Source organism: Lygodium microphyllum, chromosome 18 (genome assembly GCF_053477565.2).
Source record: "Lygodium microphyllum isolate KBCC chromosome 18, Lygodium_microphyllum_v1.1.10, whole genome shotgun sequence".
NCBI lineage: Eukaryota > Viridiplantae > Streptophyta > Polypodiopsida > Schizaeales > Lygodiaceae > Lygodium > Lygodium microphyllum.
Genome location: NC_141152.1, coordinates 48,612,798 through 48,631,688, shown reverse-complemented (window position 1 = coordinate 48,631,688; position 18,891 = coordinate 48,612,798). Strand labels below are relative to the sequence as shown.

The window sequence follows — 18,891 nt, the reverse complement described above, 5'->3', positions numbered from 1 at the left end:
ACTGCCCATGGGTCAACAATTCGATGCATTGTCAATAACAACTTGCACCACATTCGAGGGGCCCATCTACAACCACAATTTACAAATTACAAGTATACTAGCAATACTTGGAGATTAGAGAGAGTTGAGCCTTTTAAGTTTCAACTTTCAAGATTCAAGAATGAAGAGAGATTGGGGTTGGGGCTTGGGGGAGAAGAGAGAATTGAGATAGATATTAGAGAGAAATTAAAATAGGGAGATAGATAGTTATACATAAATCAATTATCATCATGAAAGAAAGTGAAACAATTTTAAAAGGCAATGTATACCTCAATGATAGCTTGTTGAATGTGGCGGTAGATGAATGCACCTGTCGTTCTCCCCCCCCTCCTTGCCAGTATCTACAGCCTACAAAAAGTAAGTGCCAAGTGGACATGAGGCAAGTATGTTGATGATGACCCGTTCCTCATGCTCACTCCATCCGTCAGTGAGAATAAAGCAACCATATTTTATCCATGCAGCCCAAATAGGATCCAAGGCTCTATCAATCCTCTCCTTCTCTTCATCAATCTTTTTCGTCCTCATGTCGTTGTATGTGACATTGGTCCATCCTTCAAATGGACGCACATTGGCAATGGCTTTTACCATCTTCCATTGCTCTTGCTTTAGGACATTGAATGCAAGATTGCACTCAATCACCGTGTGTGCAATTTCGATGTTCACAAGTTGTTGCCTTTCTCTAAGAACGGCAACCAATCCATGCACATCATCGGGAGCTTAAGAGAGAGAGGATTGTCTCTTTGACGCCGCATGAGCCTCCACTCTGTGGAGTCCCCACCACCAGTGGTAGAGGCCTCTCCTGCATCGGTTGAAGATACGCCCACATTCGATGCTTCCTCGTTAGTAGGCATAGAAGTTGGTGCTGATAAGCCACTTCCTCTTGTGGATCCCCCTTTCATCTTGGCAAGAATCTCCTCCCCAATGTTTTGAGGGATCTCCATGCATGGAGCAACTTGTCCCCCCCATCTTGGAAAGATGGTGGAGAAGCCGAGTTGCACCACTTGTATAACACTTCCCGCAATACTTGCATATCCAATGGTCGGAGTTTGACTTCTTTGTATCCCTCTCCATATGGATCGTGTGCAAATTGAAGGCCTCATGCTTCTCAGGAGTCATGGTGCCGATAACGGATGAAGAAGCCTAGGGGAGAGAGAGAGAGAGAGAGAGAGAGAGAGAGAGAGAGAGAGAGGGGGGGGGAGAGTGAGATGCTTGAGTCTTGACTCTTGAAACTTGAAAGTTGAAAGAGAGGGAGAGGCCCGAGGGTTGGGATAAAGTTGAAAGAGCGAGAGAGAGGGGATGGGCGATGAGAATGGCAAATGCTTTGATAGGGTGCAAGAAAGAGGGGATGGGAGATGAGAATGACAAATCACAAGTCAATTCAAGATCCAAGAGAGGGAGATGAGAATGGCAAATGCTTGTGGAATTGGTATGGAAACACTATGCATGTCATTTAGGCAAATACCGAGATATACAAGCTACACTTAATATTCTTGACAAACCTTCAAGGAAAACTTGATGAGGCAAGGCTGCAAACAATCCTAATTTGTTTGTTGACCAAGCTTTGTCCCACCTATAAGATCTTCCGAACAATTGCTTCCATTCATAAGAAGTTACCTTGTTATGCAAATGACATTTCCATGCTCTAGAGATGTATCCAAAGAGATAACACACAACTTAATATTTCAATATTTTGCATATGAGGGTTGACACGAGCTATGCTGCAAGGATGGCTATTGCATATGACATATGTTCATCAGCTACAACACTACTTCAGGTCTATCAACTTCCGAATTGTGCTATTTTCTTTAATGCTATCAGTAGAGATGTTATTTTCAATGAGTGGCCTCATTTAGCTGGGTCAATCCATCCACACCCTATATTGGTACCTGCACCTTTGGAAGAGACACTGTCTCTTCCTTTTCTAGACAAGCACCATATCTTGACTGAGCTTAGTCATCCTCCCATTGCTGACCTCACCACCTCATTTTGAATCTTCCCATTCCAGCAAGAAGCTTCTACAACGGTCACCCATATACACCCTAAGATAGCTTCATAACACTGTGTATTTGTGCAACAGGAATGGAAGCAGTGACACATATGGAACATATTCCCAAGTTCCTTAAGACAGAGTTGCATGTGACTATGCTTGCTGGACAGAGCTGTCATGGACTGGTAATTGGTGTGCACTGGATCTTCAAAGAAAATTCCAATATAATGGTGCCTTTGAGAGGTAGTAACTTCAATTAATGGCCAACTCATATACACAGCAAGCTTGTTTTAGCTCTCATGCCTCATCACATTTGGCCACAGACTATCAGATGGATGGGATTCAAGAGTGATTTCTTGAATGATACAAGGTGTACATGGATCAGCTTGAGCAATTTGTGATTCTAGGTTTGGTGATCCAGGTCTATTATGTATGGAAGACCTTCTATGGCGTGAAGCAGGCATCTAGCAATTGCTAACAGATGATTTATTCATTCTTCATTCCATGTGGATTTCCAAGGAGCCAATTGGATGCCAATCTCTATCACTTAATTGCCCATTCTTTACTTTGTTTCATGAAAGGGAACGTCTAATGAGGGCAACTAGACCTAGGGATTTGCAATATGAGATTCCACAAATGCACTTAAAAATAGCTACTGGCATAGAGTAATCAGGAGGTGATTGCAGGAGTTATGGTAGCAGTGGCAGCTGCAGTGTATGTTAATCTCACTTGGTTTTGCTTTCCTACTCACATGCAAGTGCTGAAGTGTTATAGTCACTGGTTCATGGTGAAAATTTATGATCATAATGAACAGATGAAACATCCTATGCAAAAAGTGGAAGAAACCATTATAACAATTTATTTAGTCCTTACTTGTGCAGAGAAAACTGCTACTGAATAATAAAAGAATGTTGGTTTTAAATAAGACTGTTAATTGCAAAAGTATGCACCACACAAGGCAGAGCACTGCATATTTAGAGTGCAAATGACAAGCTTTGACTCAATGAGCACCTCCCACCAAAGCATCATTGCAGCCAGAGGTAATGTTTTGCAGGCTGCTAATCCCACAATGTGTTAACAGTGAAGTTCATGCAAAACTTGGCTTTGGGCTTAAATCATGTCACATGATTTATCGACTATATGAGGACAGCACTGCTGGGACTATTTATGTATTTAACTATCCTCCACTTGAGTTTTAATAAAAATTGATGCACAAGGCTTCCCTCAAGTGCCTCGTTTCAAGCTATAGATACTCACCCTTTGCATGGGTGCAGTACAAGAACGAACTGCAAGGTCTGGAATTGTCCCAAGGAGGAGTGTTGATTGCTGAAGCAGACACAGATGACTCTCCTCCTTTCTCTGAGGTATTTCCCTTTTTTCTTCTTATACAATGGAGAAGCGATTTTGCCACTCAATGTTAGATCAAGCTTCTATCTTGTCAATAAAGAAAATTCTTACTGGCAGCTAATTAAAGCCCACCAACCATAGCCCTCCACATGGTCTTATATTGCCACTCAATGATAGATCAAGCTTATATGTTGTCAATAAGAAAATTCTTACTGACAGCTAATTAGAGCCCAACTGTAGCCATCCACATGGGAATAGACTGCAGCAAAATACACCAATCAGCAAATGCCACTATAAAAATAACCATGTGACCAAAACTATCATTCAGATTTAAAAATTCACAATAATCATGATGTCTGAAGAAGCCTATATAGGTGAGTGCTCAATCCCAATTCTCTCCAAACAGCTACACAAGCAAAAAAGCTGTAAAAGATACAAAAGTGCAAGAAATTACCATGATAGGATGTGCCTATAATGTGTTATCACTCACATTGGTGATCAGCATATATTTAGCTGACAATTCAAGCGGATACAACTTATAGCCTGAATAAGGTGAAATTAAGCAAATGCATCTCTAGCAGCAATATAACATGATCGAGGTGGAAATTATCAGAATAATCATGGTATCCAAAGGAGATTATGGTATCCAAAGGATCCCACATAGGTAGTGTTCAACCCAAACGGTCTCCAAACAATTTTTAAGAAAAAGAGCATGTCAAACATAGAAAGGTGCAACAAACTACAATCAAATGATGTGCCTATAAAGTAGTATCACCTACATTAGCAGTCAATGTATCTTTCTGCAAACAACCTAATTAGTTAGAGCTTGACCTGAAAAAGGTGGAACGATGTAAATGCATCTGTAGCAGCATATTGAAGCTGATCCTTAGACAATTTCTCTGCCCCCCAATCACCACATCGAATCTTTGGATTCTTGTCTAGCTGCAAGGATATAGCACAAAGTGGATCAACAAAAAATAGCACGAAGTGCCAAAGATATTACGAGGTTAAAGCTCTTCTTTTCTAAGAAAATTTTTATCACACTAGTTAATGGATATTGTATTCGATGTTTCTCCAGGCTTACTTTCCAGATTTTGGAGGATTATGGGAGAATTCAGACTCTGGAAGGTGATCTTAATCTTACAGTAGACAAGCCTCCAGATGCACTCAGCTAATGAGAGGGTATCTGCTGTCTTGCTACAAATGTGAATCCAATTCATACATGCAAGAGATATTGCATTTGGGACTCGCCCCTGGCATAGGAGGTTTGGTAGAGAGCCTTGAATATATTGGCTTGGATCATGCAATTTTAGGCTAGGCTGAAGATATGAGGATCATCCAAACATATTGCCATGAAGGTTTCTCAAGACTTCATTCACAAATACTGGAAAATGAACCAAAGATGGGAGTTTATCCGCAGCTTAGTAGCATAGCAAATCTAAAAGGCTAGATGCAATATAGCAGCAGAAAGTCCTTGGTAGAGTGTAAACATTTGGTTGAATCTCGTGCACCTCTAAGATTCAGAGAGGTGGGGGGGATAGGCAAGAGGTCTCCTTGCACTTGAAAGCCATCTTGCAGAGAGGAGAGATTGAGTGGTTGAACAAGGCAACACTATGCCATCCCCTCCCCCTCCCGCACCTCCAAACCCTCCCAACAGGAAAACAAAAACTATTGTATGAGGATGCTACCTAAGCAGAGAGCTGAGAGCACCTATTTACCATGTTATTTTGTATGTATTGAGGAGTTCTGGGTGCCGTCTAGACCCTTATATTTTCAGCTTTATGGACCCTTCTTAACTACTAGTAGAGAATATATTTTCCCAAAGGACAAAAAAGGCATTTACATGCAATATGAAGAAAAATGAAATAGTAGCAAACCCTAAGTTGGCTACTTGAAAGGTAGCTAGAACATGCACATAATATGGCCAAAGTAATTACAAGAGAGAGGGACAGATATATTAAAAATGGATGTGGAAGAATGCTAGAAAAAAGAGTCCACTAGTTCCTGTAGCTAAGAAAGTGCATCACTATTCAATTATCTATCCTCAATCAGTGCTTGATCAGCTGCAGCATGGGGTATCAAAGCCCTTTCAAGTTTCAATTCAAGAAAAAGAGACCTATGGGAGTTGTGTGTATGTATGTCGTTACACTTTAGTGTGGGTCCTGCTTCAATAAGCTAAGCCCCTGCTCCTGAAGTAATTAACGACACACTCTGTGCTAGCAAAATCCATACTTGCTGATCAGGTGGGCACCTCCATTGATAATTGTCAAGGCATCTTTAAAGGATCACCAGAAAGACAGCCTGTCATAAGAATGGCTTGTGCATTCTAGTAAGGGATGCAGAAAGCATACTAGATAATTCCTGCAACAGCAGTGTGAGACTTTTTCAGGAAGCCCTGAGAGGGACTATGGATACGAGACAGACTCATGGACTAGTCACGATGAGACACAACAAAGATGGTTCTGTTGCTGTTTATGGAGCTCAAGATAAGACCAACAGGCTATGACAGGTGGAACTCCATGAGAGAGAGAGAGAGAGAGAGAGAGAGAGAGAGAGGGGGCCTTTATGAGGGAGAGGTTTTGTGGTTGGTGGGTGTGTATGCTCCTTCCACGGTAAGGGAGCGTCGCCAACTTTGGGATGACCTGCGCTGCCTTTCCATGGCTCGCCAAGGTTTTGTCATGGGCGACTTTAATGCATGTCTATTTGGGGATCAAGCTACTTCTCTACACTCAGTTATGGATGGTTCTGAGCCACAGGCTTGGGATACCCTTGCAACGAGATCTTTGAAGTAGGACATGTGGTCCTGGATGTATCCATCACAATCTGGTTATACCTATCGATCTTTGCAACATCCTAACACCTAGGCCAAACTGGATAGGATACATATTTTTCATAGCAATTCCTTTCTTCCTGTAGTTATTGACATGTGGGTAGAACAACGGCATGTCTTATCAAATCACTACCCTTTGGTCTTGGAAATGACCCATAGACCTGTTCATGTATTTAAGGCTCTTCTTACTCGGTTGCCACTTTGTTTTAATCAATCTTTTCTGTAGCAAAATCAGTTTTTAGAATATGTTCAGCAATTGATCGCTTCCTTTAGCTTGAAGGTCCTATCTAGAGAGAGGGATGCATGGGCTCTTTTTAGGGACAATGCCCGACAATCATCCTGTCAGTATGGTATTCAACAAGCTTCCTCTTTACGAGCTGAATTGCAAAATGCCCAATTTTGGTGATATGAATGAATGTGTGTTTCCACAATCAATCAAAATTTTAAAGGGTTTACCGTCATAGGTTGATGGTGTTTGAATCATTGAGAACTGTCAATTTGATCCCTTCTTGTTGAGAGAGGCGTGAATTCTTGCTATCTCCATGTCGGTTTCCAAATTGGAACCTTCATCATCTTCTATTTCCTTGAGGGTTATGCCGGTAACTCTTCCTTTAGCCGGGGTTGTCCACTCTGGTCGTTTACGAAACTTGCTTTGGCGTTCATTCTGTCCAAGTTTTGGGCATTTCCTTTGGATATGGCCACATTTGTTACAATAACAGCACTTGAAAGTATCCTTATTACCAGTAGTAAAGTTCCCCACCGTCGACGTCTTAGCCTTCTTGCTATTAGCAAATTGGAATTGATCTTGGGCTCTTTTTGCATAGCCTCTAGTTATATTTCTATTTTGAAACTTATTATTCCTAGGCTTATTGTTTCTTGGTTTGGAGTGGAGTTCCTGTACAATCGGTCTTGCTCTTATCAATGCGTCTTGGAGGTTGGATGGACACATTGCGTCAAGCTGTGTGTTTAGGGGATCATCCAATCCGTGGCAAAACTTGGATACTTCCTTTCAACCATTCAATGCATGTGATCAATTCATCATTAGAATCCCTTGATTGACTCAAAGACAAGGAGTGGGCTCATAAGGAAGCCCATCCTAGCCAGGGCTTTTCTTTCAGGGTAGATGCAATAGCATGTTCTTCTGAAATATCCACCTCCATTAAGTCCACCCATTCTAGTTTGACCTGGTTGCTTACCAACTCGCAAATATAGCGACGAGCAAAGAGGACAACATTAGAAGAATTCTCTTGCGGACCCAACAAGGATTGATAAAAGTCAACACACATACGAATGATGGAGGCCGGATCCGTCACCATAATACCTTGTTCATCCATCAAGTGCACAATATTTTCCCTAGCATATTTCTGGTGAAGGCGAGCAAAGAATTGATGGGATTGGCAATTATTATCGTATAAAGCTTCTGCTCTATCCAACAATTTGTATTTTGTATATTCATGTTCTTGAAGAGAATGAACTCGATTGGAAGATTGTTGTCATTCAGTTGTTGCCCAAGGTTCCCTCCCCTACCTCTTTGATAAAATGGAGGCCTATTTCCATTATGGGTTCGTTATATAACATCTTCTCCAAAATCATTGCGAACAAATTGCAGAAAGTTTTTCCGCACTTGCTTCATCCACGTCAATATGGTTTCATCAAAGGTCGGAATATCATGCATAACATCCTGAATGTTCAACTGGGAATCGACTATGCTAAAGCTTTAAGACAGCAAGTAGTAATGCTTCAGCTCGATATTGAGAAGACATTTGATCATCTTAGCTGGCCTTTTTTGCGGCAATTATTGTCTACAATGGAATTTGACCCTCGCATGGTTTCTCTTGTTGACACTATTGGTCAAGGAGTTGTAGCTCATATTGCTCTTAATGGAGGGATCACGGAAGAAATTGCCTTATCTCAGTCCCTTAGGCAAGGCTGCCCTCTCAGCCCTCTGTTGTTTGCCTTGGTCACTCACCCGATACTCTCCTTGCTGGATAAGCTAGCTGATCAAGGTGAGATAGTTGACTTGTCTCTTCCCAATGGCACTCAACTTGTGGGTCAATCTTTAGCAGACGATTCTTTCATGTTCCTTAAGGTTGATCGCACTAATGTTAATCGGGTAATAGTAGCGTGGAATCTTTTTGCTTTGGCATCTGGTCTTTATATTAATACTCAAAAATCTACACTTCTATCCTGTACGGACACTAATCTGCAAGCCTTGGGCTAACATGGAATTGTGATTTCAAAGGGAAATATCACTAAACACTTGGGATACCCTATTGGAGTGGAGGTACCACCCCGAGCCTTATTGGATTGGATGGGCTCTCGGACAGGTTCATGTATTGGAAATCTCAAGGTTGGCCTTTACATGTCAGACTGATAGTTGTTCAAAGTATTATGATCAGTATGATATCATTCTTTTTGCCTCTGCTTCCTTGGACTAAGAAGTCCCTTTTAGAACTTGTTCAGCCTACTAGGTTCATGTTGTGGAAAAAGAAGGGGAACCGTTTGGGATAGGTCTGGATTTTGTGGTAGCATGTGACTACGCTTAAACGAATGGGGGGAGCAGCTTTGCTGTAATATTTCCACGTAATAAAAGTTAGTTGGTTAGTTCGAAAGTTAGTTAGTCAATTAATAAGTTAGTAAGATTACTAACTAAAGGCTAACTAAGGTAAAAACTGACTAGCATCAATAGCTAATAATTTTCATTCAATTAAAAATATATTTTTAAAAAAATCGAGAGTCATAAATCTGACATTTTTCTCGGATTGATAAAGACCATAGCCATCCTTCACGAAAAGTACAATGTAAATGGAACTTATGAGCCATATTAATCACTAGTATTAATGTGTATAGTTTGAATGATCCAAAAATGTTAGATTCTTGGGGGGGGGGGGGGGGGGGGGAGAAGACGGAAAAAACTATTATATTTTAGATATTATCCTAAAAAGATAGAACTAAAAGTCATTTAAAAGAAAAGACAAGTGATATTTTAGTTAGTTTTGGAGATTTTATAAAAAGAGAAATAAAGAAAAGTGACTAGCAAAATCGTGCGCGCCGTGATCGCAGTCTACAGGTAATAGACAGCACTTCGAACAGAGAAAAAAAGGAGTGAACTAAGAGCTTTCTAAGCAAGTGTCTTGGAGTTTTACCCCCCTTTTGGAGCCAATTCAACCATTAAATTTATGATCTGAGTATCAGATCACTGAGTCTTCTAAGAGCCCCTCCACTCTTGTTCTTAGACTTATCCCCTCCTCTCTAATTCATTATAAATATGAGGCATGGAAAGGCACAAGGGAGCATAAGGAGACACCGAAAGGCTGCAAGAGAGAGGGAGAGAGAGAGTATACCCCTCCAAGAGATTGTGAGAGAGAGCTTGAGAGAGAGAGAGAGAGAAGAGTTACCCCGAGAGACTGCACAACTTCCCTCTATCTCGATCCTTGATTTCACCATCTTCTCTTATGCTCTCCCATCTCGAATCTATTCCACCTTCTTAATCTCTTGAGTCTCTTTGCGGACGATGGCCTCCAAGCGAAGAATGTCGCGTGCAAATGACAATCCTACAACCAGCAACAGAGCTTCGAACAAAGGCATCATTGTCAATCCAATTGCAGTACCGGTCGTAAGTAATGTATTTTCAAATTAATAGATGCTTGTTTTAATGCTCACAAGAGATACATTAGGCTCCGTACCTTGTGGTGCTAGAATAGGTCATTGAAAAGGATAAATCGCATCTCAAATATTCAAAGATGAAGTTTGTGAAGTGCTTGTATCAAAGGAAGTTAAATTGCACCTAGTTGCTATGTGATGAATCCATGCGTAACATAAGCAACATATGGGACACTAAAGTATTGAGCATCAATGAGTCTTTGATTAATCTTTACCGAGGATAATATTGTTTAAAGTTCGCAAATGCACATACACGGTACATACATGGAAGAGATTATGTAAACTTTACATCGATGACATGCGACTCCTTGCCTTGGGAGAAAGGAAGATAAAGCCAAGAAAAAAAATGTTGCATAGTAGAAAAATGCTAAAAGATAATTGTCACTTAGAAAAGAGGCATAAATGCTCTTGCTAGATTGATGAATTTGCATTGGAATGATAGGACGTACGTCATGTATAGTATTGGAACCTTTAGCATATGCCTTAGGCTAAAGGAGGAAATATTAAGTAAATTCTACTCTTTGGTCCCAAGGGGAAGAGTGAATATGCGATGGAATTATTGTCGCATCTATTATTGTATTGTTTGAGAAAAATATAATTAGTTTTGTTGGTTGACTGAACAACACCCTAAATGTTTTTCTTTCAATCAAGGGATTATTGCATTGTGATTTGGATAAATATTCCAAGGCTTGTGTTGATGGCAAATGCATGGCAGGGGTCTGTAATGACAAGTTGCCATGGGAATAAAGGAATGTTTTTCTAGAATATGATATTAGGGTTGATTGCTTTGATTGTGCTTGAATTTTAATTGGACTAATTAAGAAATGATATTTTGCACGTATGGATCATTTCCAAGATCACATCGCGGATTATCCCGAGAGAGCACTACTCGATTCACAGGCCGATGATCGAGTGGTGAAAAGGCTAACCACAGAAATAGCATCTCACTCCTAGACCGCTTGTGGGTTTATCTAGAGCTCGACGCTAGCTACTTCCTAGAGACTTGGCTCATAGGAAAGAAACCCTAACTTCAGGTCGGTCCTAAGTGGGAGCGGCCAGATACTTCCACTTCGGGGCAGACTCGAGAAGACCTAAACCGCAAACCCTGTGACATTCCTTGCGAGTGCCGGGTGGCGCTTTCTAGACTCCCCTCCCAATGGGCTGCTAAGACATGTCCCACAAGTGAACAAGTGGACACGTTACATTTGTTGGATGTTAATTTGCATATGAAAGCCTTGAGGTTGGCCCTTTTGTAAGCATTATGTGTGCAAAATTTTTAATTGAAAAGACTAGTATCTCTCATGGTAATACGGTTATTTGTGCCACTTGGTGGCATGTGCTTAACTCCTCAAGACCAATTAAGATCACCCAGTATTTTCTCCTTTCTCATTTGATTGCATCCTGGCAGGAGATCTTACGTTCTTTAGTTTGGCGCCCTCCTAAGATTCGCAAGGAGGCGAATTCACTGCAAGGAGAGGTGTTAGCCTCCCCCAGGTTGTTGGATTGGCCGTACAAAGATATGCATAGACTTAAGTTTAATCGGATGGCTCGTTTGGAGTTGCAGACAGGTTTTGATGGTATTATTTTTTACTCTTTTCGGCATATTCGTCAACACTTTCAAGTACCCCGTGGATATTGTGATATCTGGTCATCCATACTGGTCACACTTCAGAGGTTCTCTCCTTTACCACTGCTACAGCCATTGTATCCATGGCATGACTGGAAGTTTGTGATTTCAGATGATTTTGAGAATATGTTTCCTAACCAGATATACCATCAGATGGTGGAGACCAAGAGATGGGTCACTACAAAGGTGAATAAATTATGGCATATTAAGGACGGAAAAAAGAAGTGGCATGAAAGATTCCTTCAGCTTTGGAAGTCTAAGGTTCCCTATCAAGGAAAAGTCTTCTTGTGGAGATTGTTGATTGGTGGTCTTCCAACTGGAGAGGTGCTGCATGCCCGAAAGATCTCTGTTGGTCGTTGTGTATTTTGCACTACATGTAATGAAACATTGATTCATCTTTTTGCCTCTTGTCCAGTAGCGCAACAGATCTAGTGTTTTATTTCTCGCATCTGGCTCTCGGCGACTCAGCTCCAGATAACAGCCCGGTCATGGATTATGGGAAAGCTGCCCTCCGAGCCTTCTTTGCATTCTAATTATTCCTGCCTATTCAAGTTCCTTAGATGGACTGCCTTGTGGCATTTTTGACGAACTCGGAATGCCTTTCTTTTTTATTCGGTCTCAGGCATCCATGGTCATGTGGCCCGTGTTCGAGGTTTAGTGCTATGGCAGATTTCTTCTATGATATGAGCTGACCTTGTTCTTCCTGACATTGCTACCCACTGGCTGGCCATACTTCGCTCTACACCAGCAATGTGATTTTCTCTTTGTGTCATGGTCCTAATAGTCTTTCGTCGCTTTCTTTGAGGACCTGATGGTCTGATGTAACAAAATGTAAACAGAGAGAGAGTGAGAGAAAGAGAGAGAGAGAGAGAGAGTTTCTCGGATGACCTGATGGTCTGATGTCACAGAAAGTAAGAGATACAGAGAGAATGCTGACCCGATGGTCTGATGTAAATATTTACTACTTAATTCAATTATCTTCACGAAAAAAAAAAGAGAGGGGCTGCTGTCCAAGGGAGAGAGGGATCAAGTTCGTCATGGCAGCAATGCCCTAGGCTTGTCGCCTTGCCTTAGGTGTGCCCTGCTCTGCCCGTCACTGAATCTGGTGCCCCTCTGCCCTGCCTGGGGCCTGACATGCTGTACACTGCCCCGTCAGGACACTGCCAGCCAGTTGCCCGCACCTGCACTGTGCGGAGTGGCCTCTGTGAGACACACACACACACACACACAGAGGCGCGGTGTCTGCACACAGTCCCTCCCTGCAGGACTGCAATCTTCCTGCCCTGTTGCAGACGTTCTGCCCTGCAGCAACTGCCCTGCATCCTGCCCTGTCACCTGCAACTGCCCTGCTACCTGCCGTGTTCCCACCCTGCAGGCCTGTTTGCCTGCTTGACTACTTCCGATGCTTGATGGCGGGCCAAATATGGAGAATATGCAGAGTATGAAACAGCTTGTTGCTGCTCTGAGTCCAGCTATGGAGGTGGAAGAAGACACTGTAGACGCAGATATGGTACCATGTACCTGCCTTCATTCCCCCCAGCTGTCCAGCCATTGATTAAACGCAGCAAGCATATCCATGATGGATTTACTTCTGCACATGACGGCCTTGATGCAGGTGATTCTCCGCTTCACTCGTATGCGCAAGTGGTCTCTCCTTCATAGGATTTGCAAGAACCTAATTGGGATCAGTTGCTTGAGTTTGCAATTTCTCTTCTGAAGGAATATGCTGGGCACAACCATCGAGCTATTCCAGCCCGTGTGGAGGAAGAGATGCTGGATACGCATGTACATATTTAAGAGGTTCTTTGCTCTTTTTCGGCTTTCCATGAGTGTGGTGCTATTCTCTTCTTCACCAATCAGATTCCCGTGTTTGCTAGGATCCATCAATGGCTGGCATCTATCCTTTAGATCGACTTTGCGGAAGAGATCTTCACTGGTCAGCGTGGATTCTATGAGGTTGTGCTTCTTTCCCCTTTAGCACGGGATCTTCTTCTCAATAAGCAACCACTTTGGTTTGATAATCAGTTAGTGCACATTGTCTCTTGGCATCCAATGGCTGATTTCCAATGCCTGCTTAAACAGGCATGGGTGGAAGTGGAGAGTTGCTGAGCAATTTACTGGGCTCTTCTAAAGGATGCAATGGCTGCCGTAGCCCATGTTTTGGTACCTCCAAGTCTCAAGGCAGCCAATGGCAATTGACTATGTATGCTGTGGTGGAACATTGAGAGAAAGAGGCACAATTGGTTGTGCCTCAACTGTAATGGCATGCGACCTCTTTTGTTCACGCTCAAGAAGGGTACTTTTGCCGGTCATTGTTTCTCGTGTGGCTGATTGGGTCATTTCAAGGCCAAATGCCCTGATCGAAAGAGCCCTGAAGTGGATCAGCCCATGGATATGGACCCAAACAAAGACCAGAACAAGCCTTCATCTTCTGCCAACAACAAACTGCTAAACCCAGTCAGTCCAAAGGCAAGCAGCCAACTACTTCTTCAGACATGGAACAAACTGCTAAACCCGGTCAGTCCAAAGGCAGCAGCCAACTACTTCTTCAGACATGCAACCATAGGGATGGACAGAAGCCTGCCCCAACAAAGGAAAAGCAAAGGAGACAGCCCTGTCCATAGTTCCCGCTGAGGCGCCTGCTTCACAGGAAGCCCTCCGCACTTATTCCCATCCCCAAGATAAATCCTCAAATGCTCCCTTTGCCCAATGTTCTAATCTTGCCAAGGATCCATTGCCATCAACTAGCCTTTCATGCTATTGGTCAAGTCATTACTCCATGGGACCACAAGTATCCAAGCTCTACCTCCCACCATGAAGATCTATCTTCCTCTTTGCCGATTGATCATCAGCGACCCAACCCTTTTGTGGCCTTAGGAGACTTCTTTGATGATGGCGTATTGGAGACACTAACAGCAAAGGTCCAACAAAGATCCTGTCATTGCTCTTGATCATGTCTCTAGTCACAAGGTGCCTCTTGCACGTTCGTCCTCTGTTTGCTGAATCCCTTGTATCTAGTGCATATATGATGGCCTAGAGCCACCTTACTTTTTGTAGTCTTCTTGTACTTTTTTTCTTAACTAATATAATTACCCATTACAAAAAAAAAGGTTGTTGTCCATATTTACAATCCAAATAGGAGCAAATTATCACAGAAATATCATGTCTGAGCTCAGTACAGTATTTATAGACCAAGTAGTTGATGCTTTGGGGCTTGATGCAGAGGGCGAGGATGAGATGGTACTATCCACATAGGAGATGGCAGAGGAAGTGGCTCCAAACTCTCATGCACAACCAATAGTGAAACGCAATACGCATAATGAGGATAATCCCATTACAATTGTTGATAGTTTGGCACCTTTGGAATCCCCGCCATGTTCCTATGCAAGCTACCAATGCTTCCAACGATTCCCTAGAACTGGATTGGGAACATCTTCTAGAGCTTGCTAACTCTTGACTTGGAGAATATGTTCAACACAATCACAATAATCTTCCAAATTGTGATGAGCAAGACATTGTGGATGCACATGTTGATATGCAAAAAGTGCTCCGATCTTTCGTTGCATTTTATAAACGTGGCCACATACTTTTCTTCATGGGTAGGATCCCAGTGATCCCTTGGATCTGAAAGTGGTTGGTTTCCGTTCTTAGGTATGATTGTGTTGACAAAGTTTTCGGGCCCCAAGGGTTTCTATGAGGTCATGCTCACATCAGCCACAAACAGAGAGAATGTTTTGGGCAAGCTGCCCCTCTTTTTTGATAGAAAATTGGTGCATATGGTACCATGGAGACCTATGGCGGATTTTCAAAATTTGCTCAAACAAGAATGTCCAATGTGGATTAAAGTAGAAACCTGCCCTATGATTTATTAGCCCATGTTAAAAGCGATGCAATGGCGGTAGTTGGTACTGTCTTGGTGCCTCGCAATATAAGGACAGGCAACATGAATCGTTTATGCATGTTGTGGGACACCTTGAGGAAAAGGCCCAATTGGTTGCACCTTGATTGCATTGACATGCATCCATTATGGTTTAAGCTTAACTAGGGCACCTTTGTAGGTTAGTATTACCTACACACTAATTGCTCAGGGCGCAAGCCTTCCACTAGTTCAGCAATCATGCTATACGTACCTCTAGGACTTTTTAGTTTTGAGACATGTGATGATGAGACCACACCTATTTCACTTAATGTGATGACTAGAGCATAAGGAAAGCAAGTTGATGTTTCAATGCCAAGGCCTAGCAATCTAGATGCCTCATCTTTAGGCAAGAAAAATAGGAAAAAGAAGAAAAAAAGGGTTGAAGCAAAATTCACACTCAAAACTAATAGTGCCACAACATTGAAATAAGGCAGGCATGCATCTGATGTAGAGGTTGAAACATCTACCCCGAGAATGAAGTAGAAGGGAAGCACCAAGATGGATGAGTATCTTGATCCAAAGTTGGAGCTTTTAGATAAGGTTAAAAATTGGGTAAAGGAGACATAAGCACACCTTCGAGATGTTGAATCGATCTTAGAAGACGAGTTCCAAGATCTCTCAAGTGTAGGCCCACATGTTTCCCTCGAAATTGGAAGTTTAAGAGGCCATGAAATACAACTTATGCCACCTCACAAAAGAGCCATGCTACTCAAGACCAACTTGGTCATGAGCACTGGGAATAGAATGTAGAATGAAATGAGTAGAAAGGCCATGTGCAAGCTTGTTAGCCACCATAGCCTCAACTCTAGTGACTCTACCATAAGGACAATTACTAAAGCTGAATCCTACTCTTTGGAAGGCTCTAAGTGGGAAGAATCAATGCAATTTAAGAAAAGGAGTCACATGAGGACATGACATAGACACACACATTCCCAACCTTTCTCTAAATCATGGAATGGAAACTCTGCAAGTAAATGCATTTTGGGAGGGGAGGAAGATGCATGCCATACTCCCTATTGTTGCCTTGGATGAAATGACCAAAAAAGGGATTGTGGATATAGGGACAGGGGTTAGTGTCCTTAGCCATGAAATGTTGTAGGTGTGGGGCAATCCACCTATAGAGTCAATACATTTCAATGTCACACTGGCCAACGAAACAAAGGTAAGACCATTTGGAGTATTAAAGGATTACCCAATTAAAATCACAAGAGTCCAATTCTCTATAAACTTCATTGTGATGAAGGGAGTAGACTACAATATCTTGCTAGAGCAACCTTGGATGAGAAATGCTTGTGCAATCGAGGATTGGAGCAATGGCCTGATGTTCTTTGGTAGTTACTCAAAAGCAGTGAGAATTGAGATGGACACTTGGAAGACCACACCCAACTATCGACCTGGATGCCATCTTAGCCTTGTTAAAAGGCAATACAAAAACCATGCCTAATTATGGCCCACTCACTAAATTTATTCATTATTCTAACAATGAGTGAGATTGGATGCGTATCAGAAGGATCTAGTTCAACAAAAGTAACATGTGATTCCTTCAAACCCGCATGATTCAAGATGGGTTGATGTACAACGTAGAAATTCAACAACCGACCAAACACTCAAGATGCCATTTGTACATATGTGCATAGAGAGAATAACTCTTCTGAGCTACCACGTTCAACTGTCATGGACCCCTCTAGTTCAAAGCACACCGTGCAACAGAGATCGCACATTGAGCAAGCTCAAGAGCATCTTGGGGATCCTCCTCCACGCCTTGCTTTTGATCGTAGAGGCAAGGTGATCACCCCGTGGGATCGTCAATATCCACATTTGCCAATGACAAATGGAAGCAATCCAACCTCCTCGTATAGGGAAAAATGCTTTTGTAGTTTTGCCAATTTTTTCGGATGAAGGCATTTTGAAGACTTTAGCTCAAAAGGTGTAAGCAAGGCACGAGCAATCTCGCCCATGAATTTCTTGATTTTACAAATGCGGATTGCTACTTGGAATGTCCTTGGGATTTGCTCCCGCAGTAAGCAACATGATGTGGGGTATTTTGCATAAGAGTCATTGGGATGCTTTGAATACTATTAAGCACAAAATCAATGATGATGCTAGTCAGGTTTTGGCTTTGTCATGGATTCTATCTTTCTTATGCTAGTTGCAAGGCTAAACACTTTCGGTGTCCTCATGGTTGTACATGAGAAATTCTAGCCAGTGCTTGTTAAGCATGATGTTCACGAACACTTCCAAGTGATTGAGATTGTGTTTGAAAGGCAAGTCTTATGGCCGGTTGGCCTTTATGCGCCCAATGACTCATTGCATCATCATCACTTGTGGAGCCATCTTCAAGATTCTTTAAGCCTAGGAAGATTGGGTTTCCTTATGGGAAATTTTAGCTTGTGTGTACTCATCTGAGCCCACTTCGGAACACTCTCTAATGGATAACCCAAAAAGCATGGTGCGGCAGGCCTTTGCCATAGATGTCTTGAAACAAAACCTTTGGTCTTGGCTTTCTCCATCGGCTTCAAGATTTACCTTTCACTCACCTCAATATGTGGCCATGTGGTCTCAATTAGAGTGCATTTATGCCATGCATGAAGACTCCTTTTTACTAAAAATTTTGTAGATGCGAGTCTTGCAATACTATGTATTATCCAACCATTTCCCTTTGCAACTTGACACGATTAGGCAGCAGGTGGACGCTTTTGCCGGTCTCTTGGGTAGGATGCCCCTAAGACTCAATTCTTTCTTTTTAAGTCATGCCGCTTTCAAGGGCTACACAATCCAGCTGCTCGAACTTTTCGTGTGATTTTCCACTACAAGGATTGGACTCCTTTGACAAACTGATTTCAATTGTCCAGAAGGTATCAAGGCAATATGGCATCTATCATGCTACCCTTAACAAGCAATGTTTGCATGATGGCGGAAAGCTGAGATATCATATGTTAGTTTGTGTACCTATGCAAATACGAATGTTCTCAATAACTCCATTGTCAAGGGCACCTATGCTCCAAAACCATGTGAAGATCTGAGCTCTAGCATGCCAGTAATTCTGGAGTTAATGTATGCACCAACTCCTGATTTTTGGAAAGGATGCATTTATTAGATAAAAGGTCGATATGAGCCATAAGAAAGAACACTAGGCTGACAAAGAGTGCACAAATATATATGAACCATGTGAATAACAGCAGAAATGGAGTGAAATGATGCACTAAATGAACAAGAGAATGAATGCATGCAAAGCATTGAGCAAACAGCAAGGTAGCCAGAGTGAAGGTGAAGGCTCAAAGTAGAGGTGGCAAAAGACGATCCAAACAAGGCTTTGTCATCAATGGTGCACACTGAAGGGAAGAAAGCCTACTCACACCTTTGTTACTTGGTGGTGCCAGCTGATAGGTGCTGAAGGGGGAGATGACAATCCCCCATACCAGCAAGTCTCAAGAGGGGTGTGTCACATCTGAAATGTCTTGGACTGCTAAATCAGCCGG

At 42.2% G+C, this 18,891-nt stretch overlaps 1 protein-coding gene across 3 annotated transcripts in view; it reads right to left on the bottom strand.

Moving 5' to 3' along the window:
- The window catches only part of LOC148020855 (uncharacterized), a 45,170-nt gene that overhangs the window by 3,104 nt on the left and 23,175 nt on the right, over positions 1 to 18,891 (bottom strand). Inside the window, exons 4-5 of one of the 3 annotated variants that reach the window (XR_015694640.1) lie at positions 4,205 to 4,315; positions 3,284 to 3,632 (exon numbers count right to left, since the gene is read on the bottom strand). Coding sequence is in view for 1 of the 3 variants with exons in the window: in XM_087698646.1 (XP_087554772.1) it covers positions 4,205 to 4,315 (111 nt within the window). In the remaining 2 variants the exon portion in view is untranslated. Of the gene's footprint in view, positions 1 to 308; positions 388 to 3,283; positions 3,633 to 4,204; positions 4,316 to 18,891 lie in introns of all 3 variants that reach the window. The other 2 variants (XR_015694639.1, XM_087698646.1) reach the window with 2 other exon arrangements.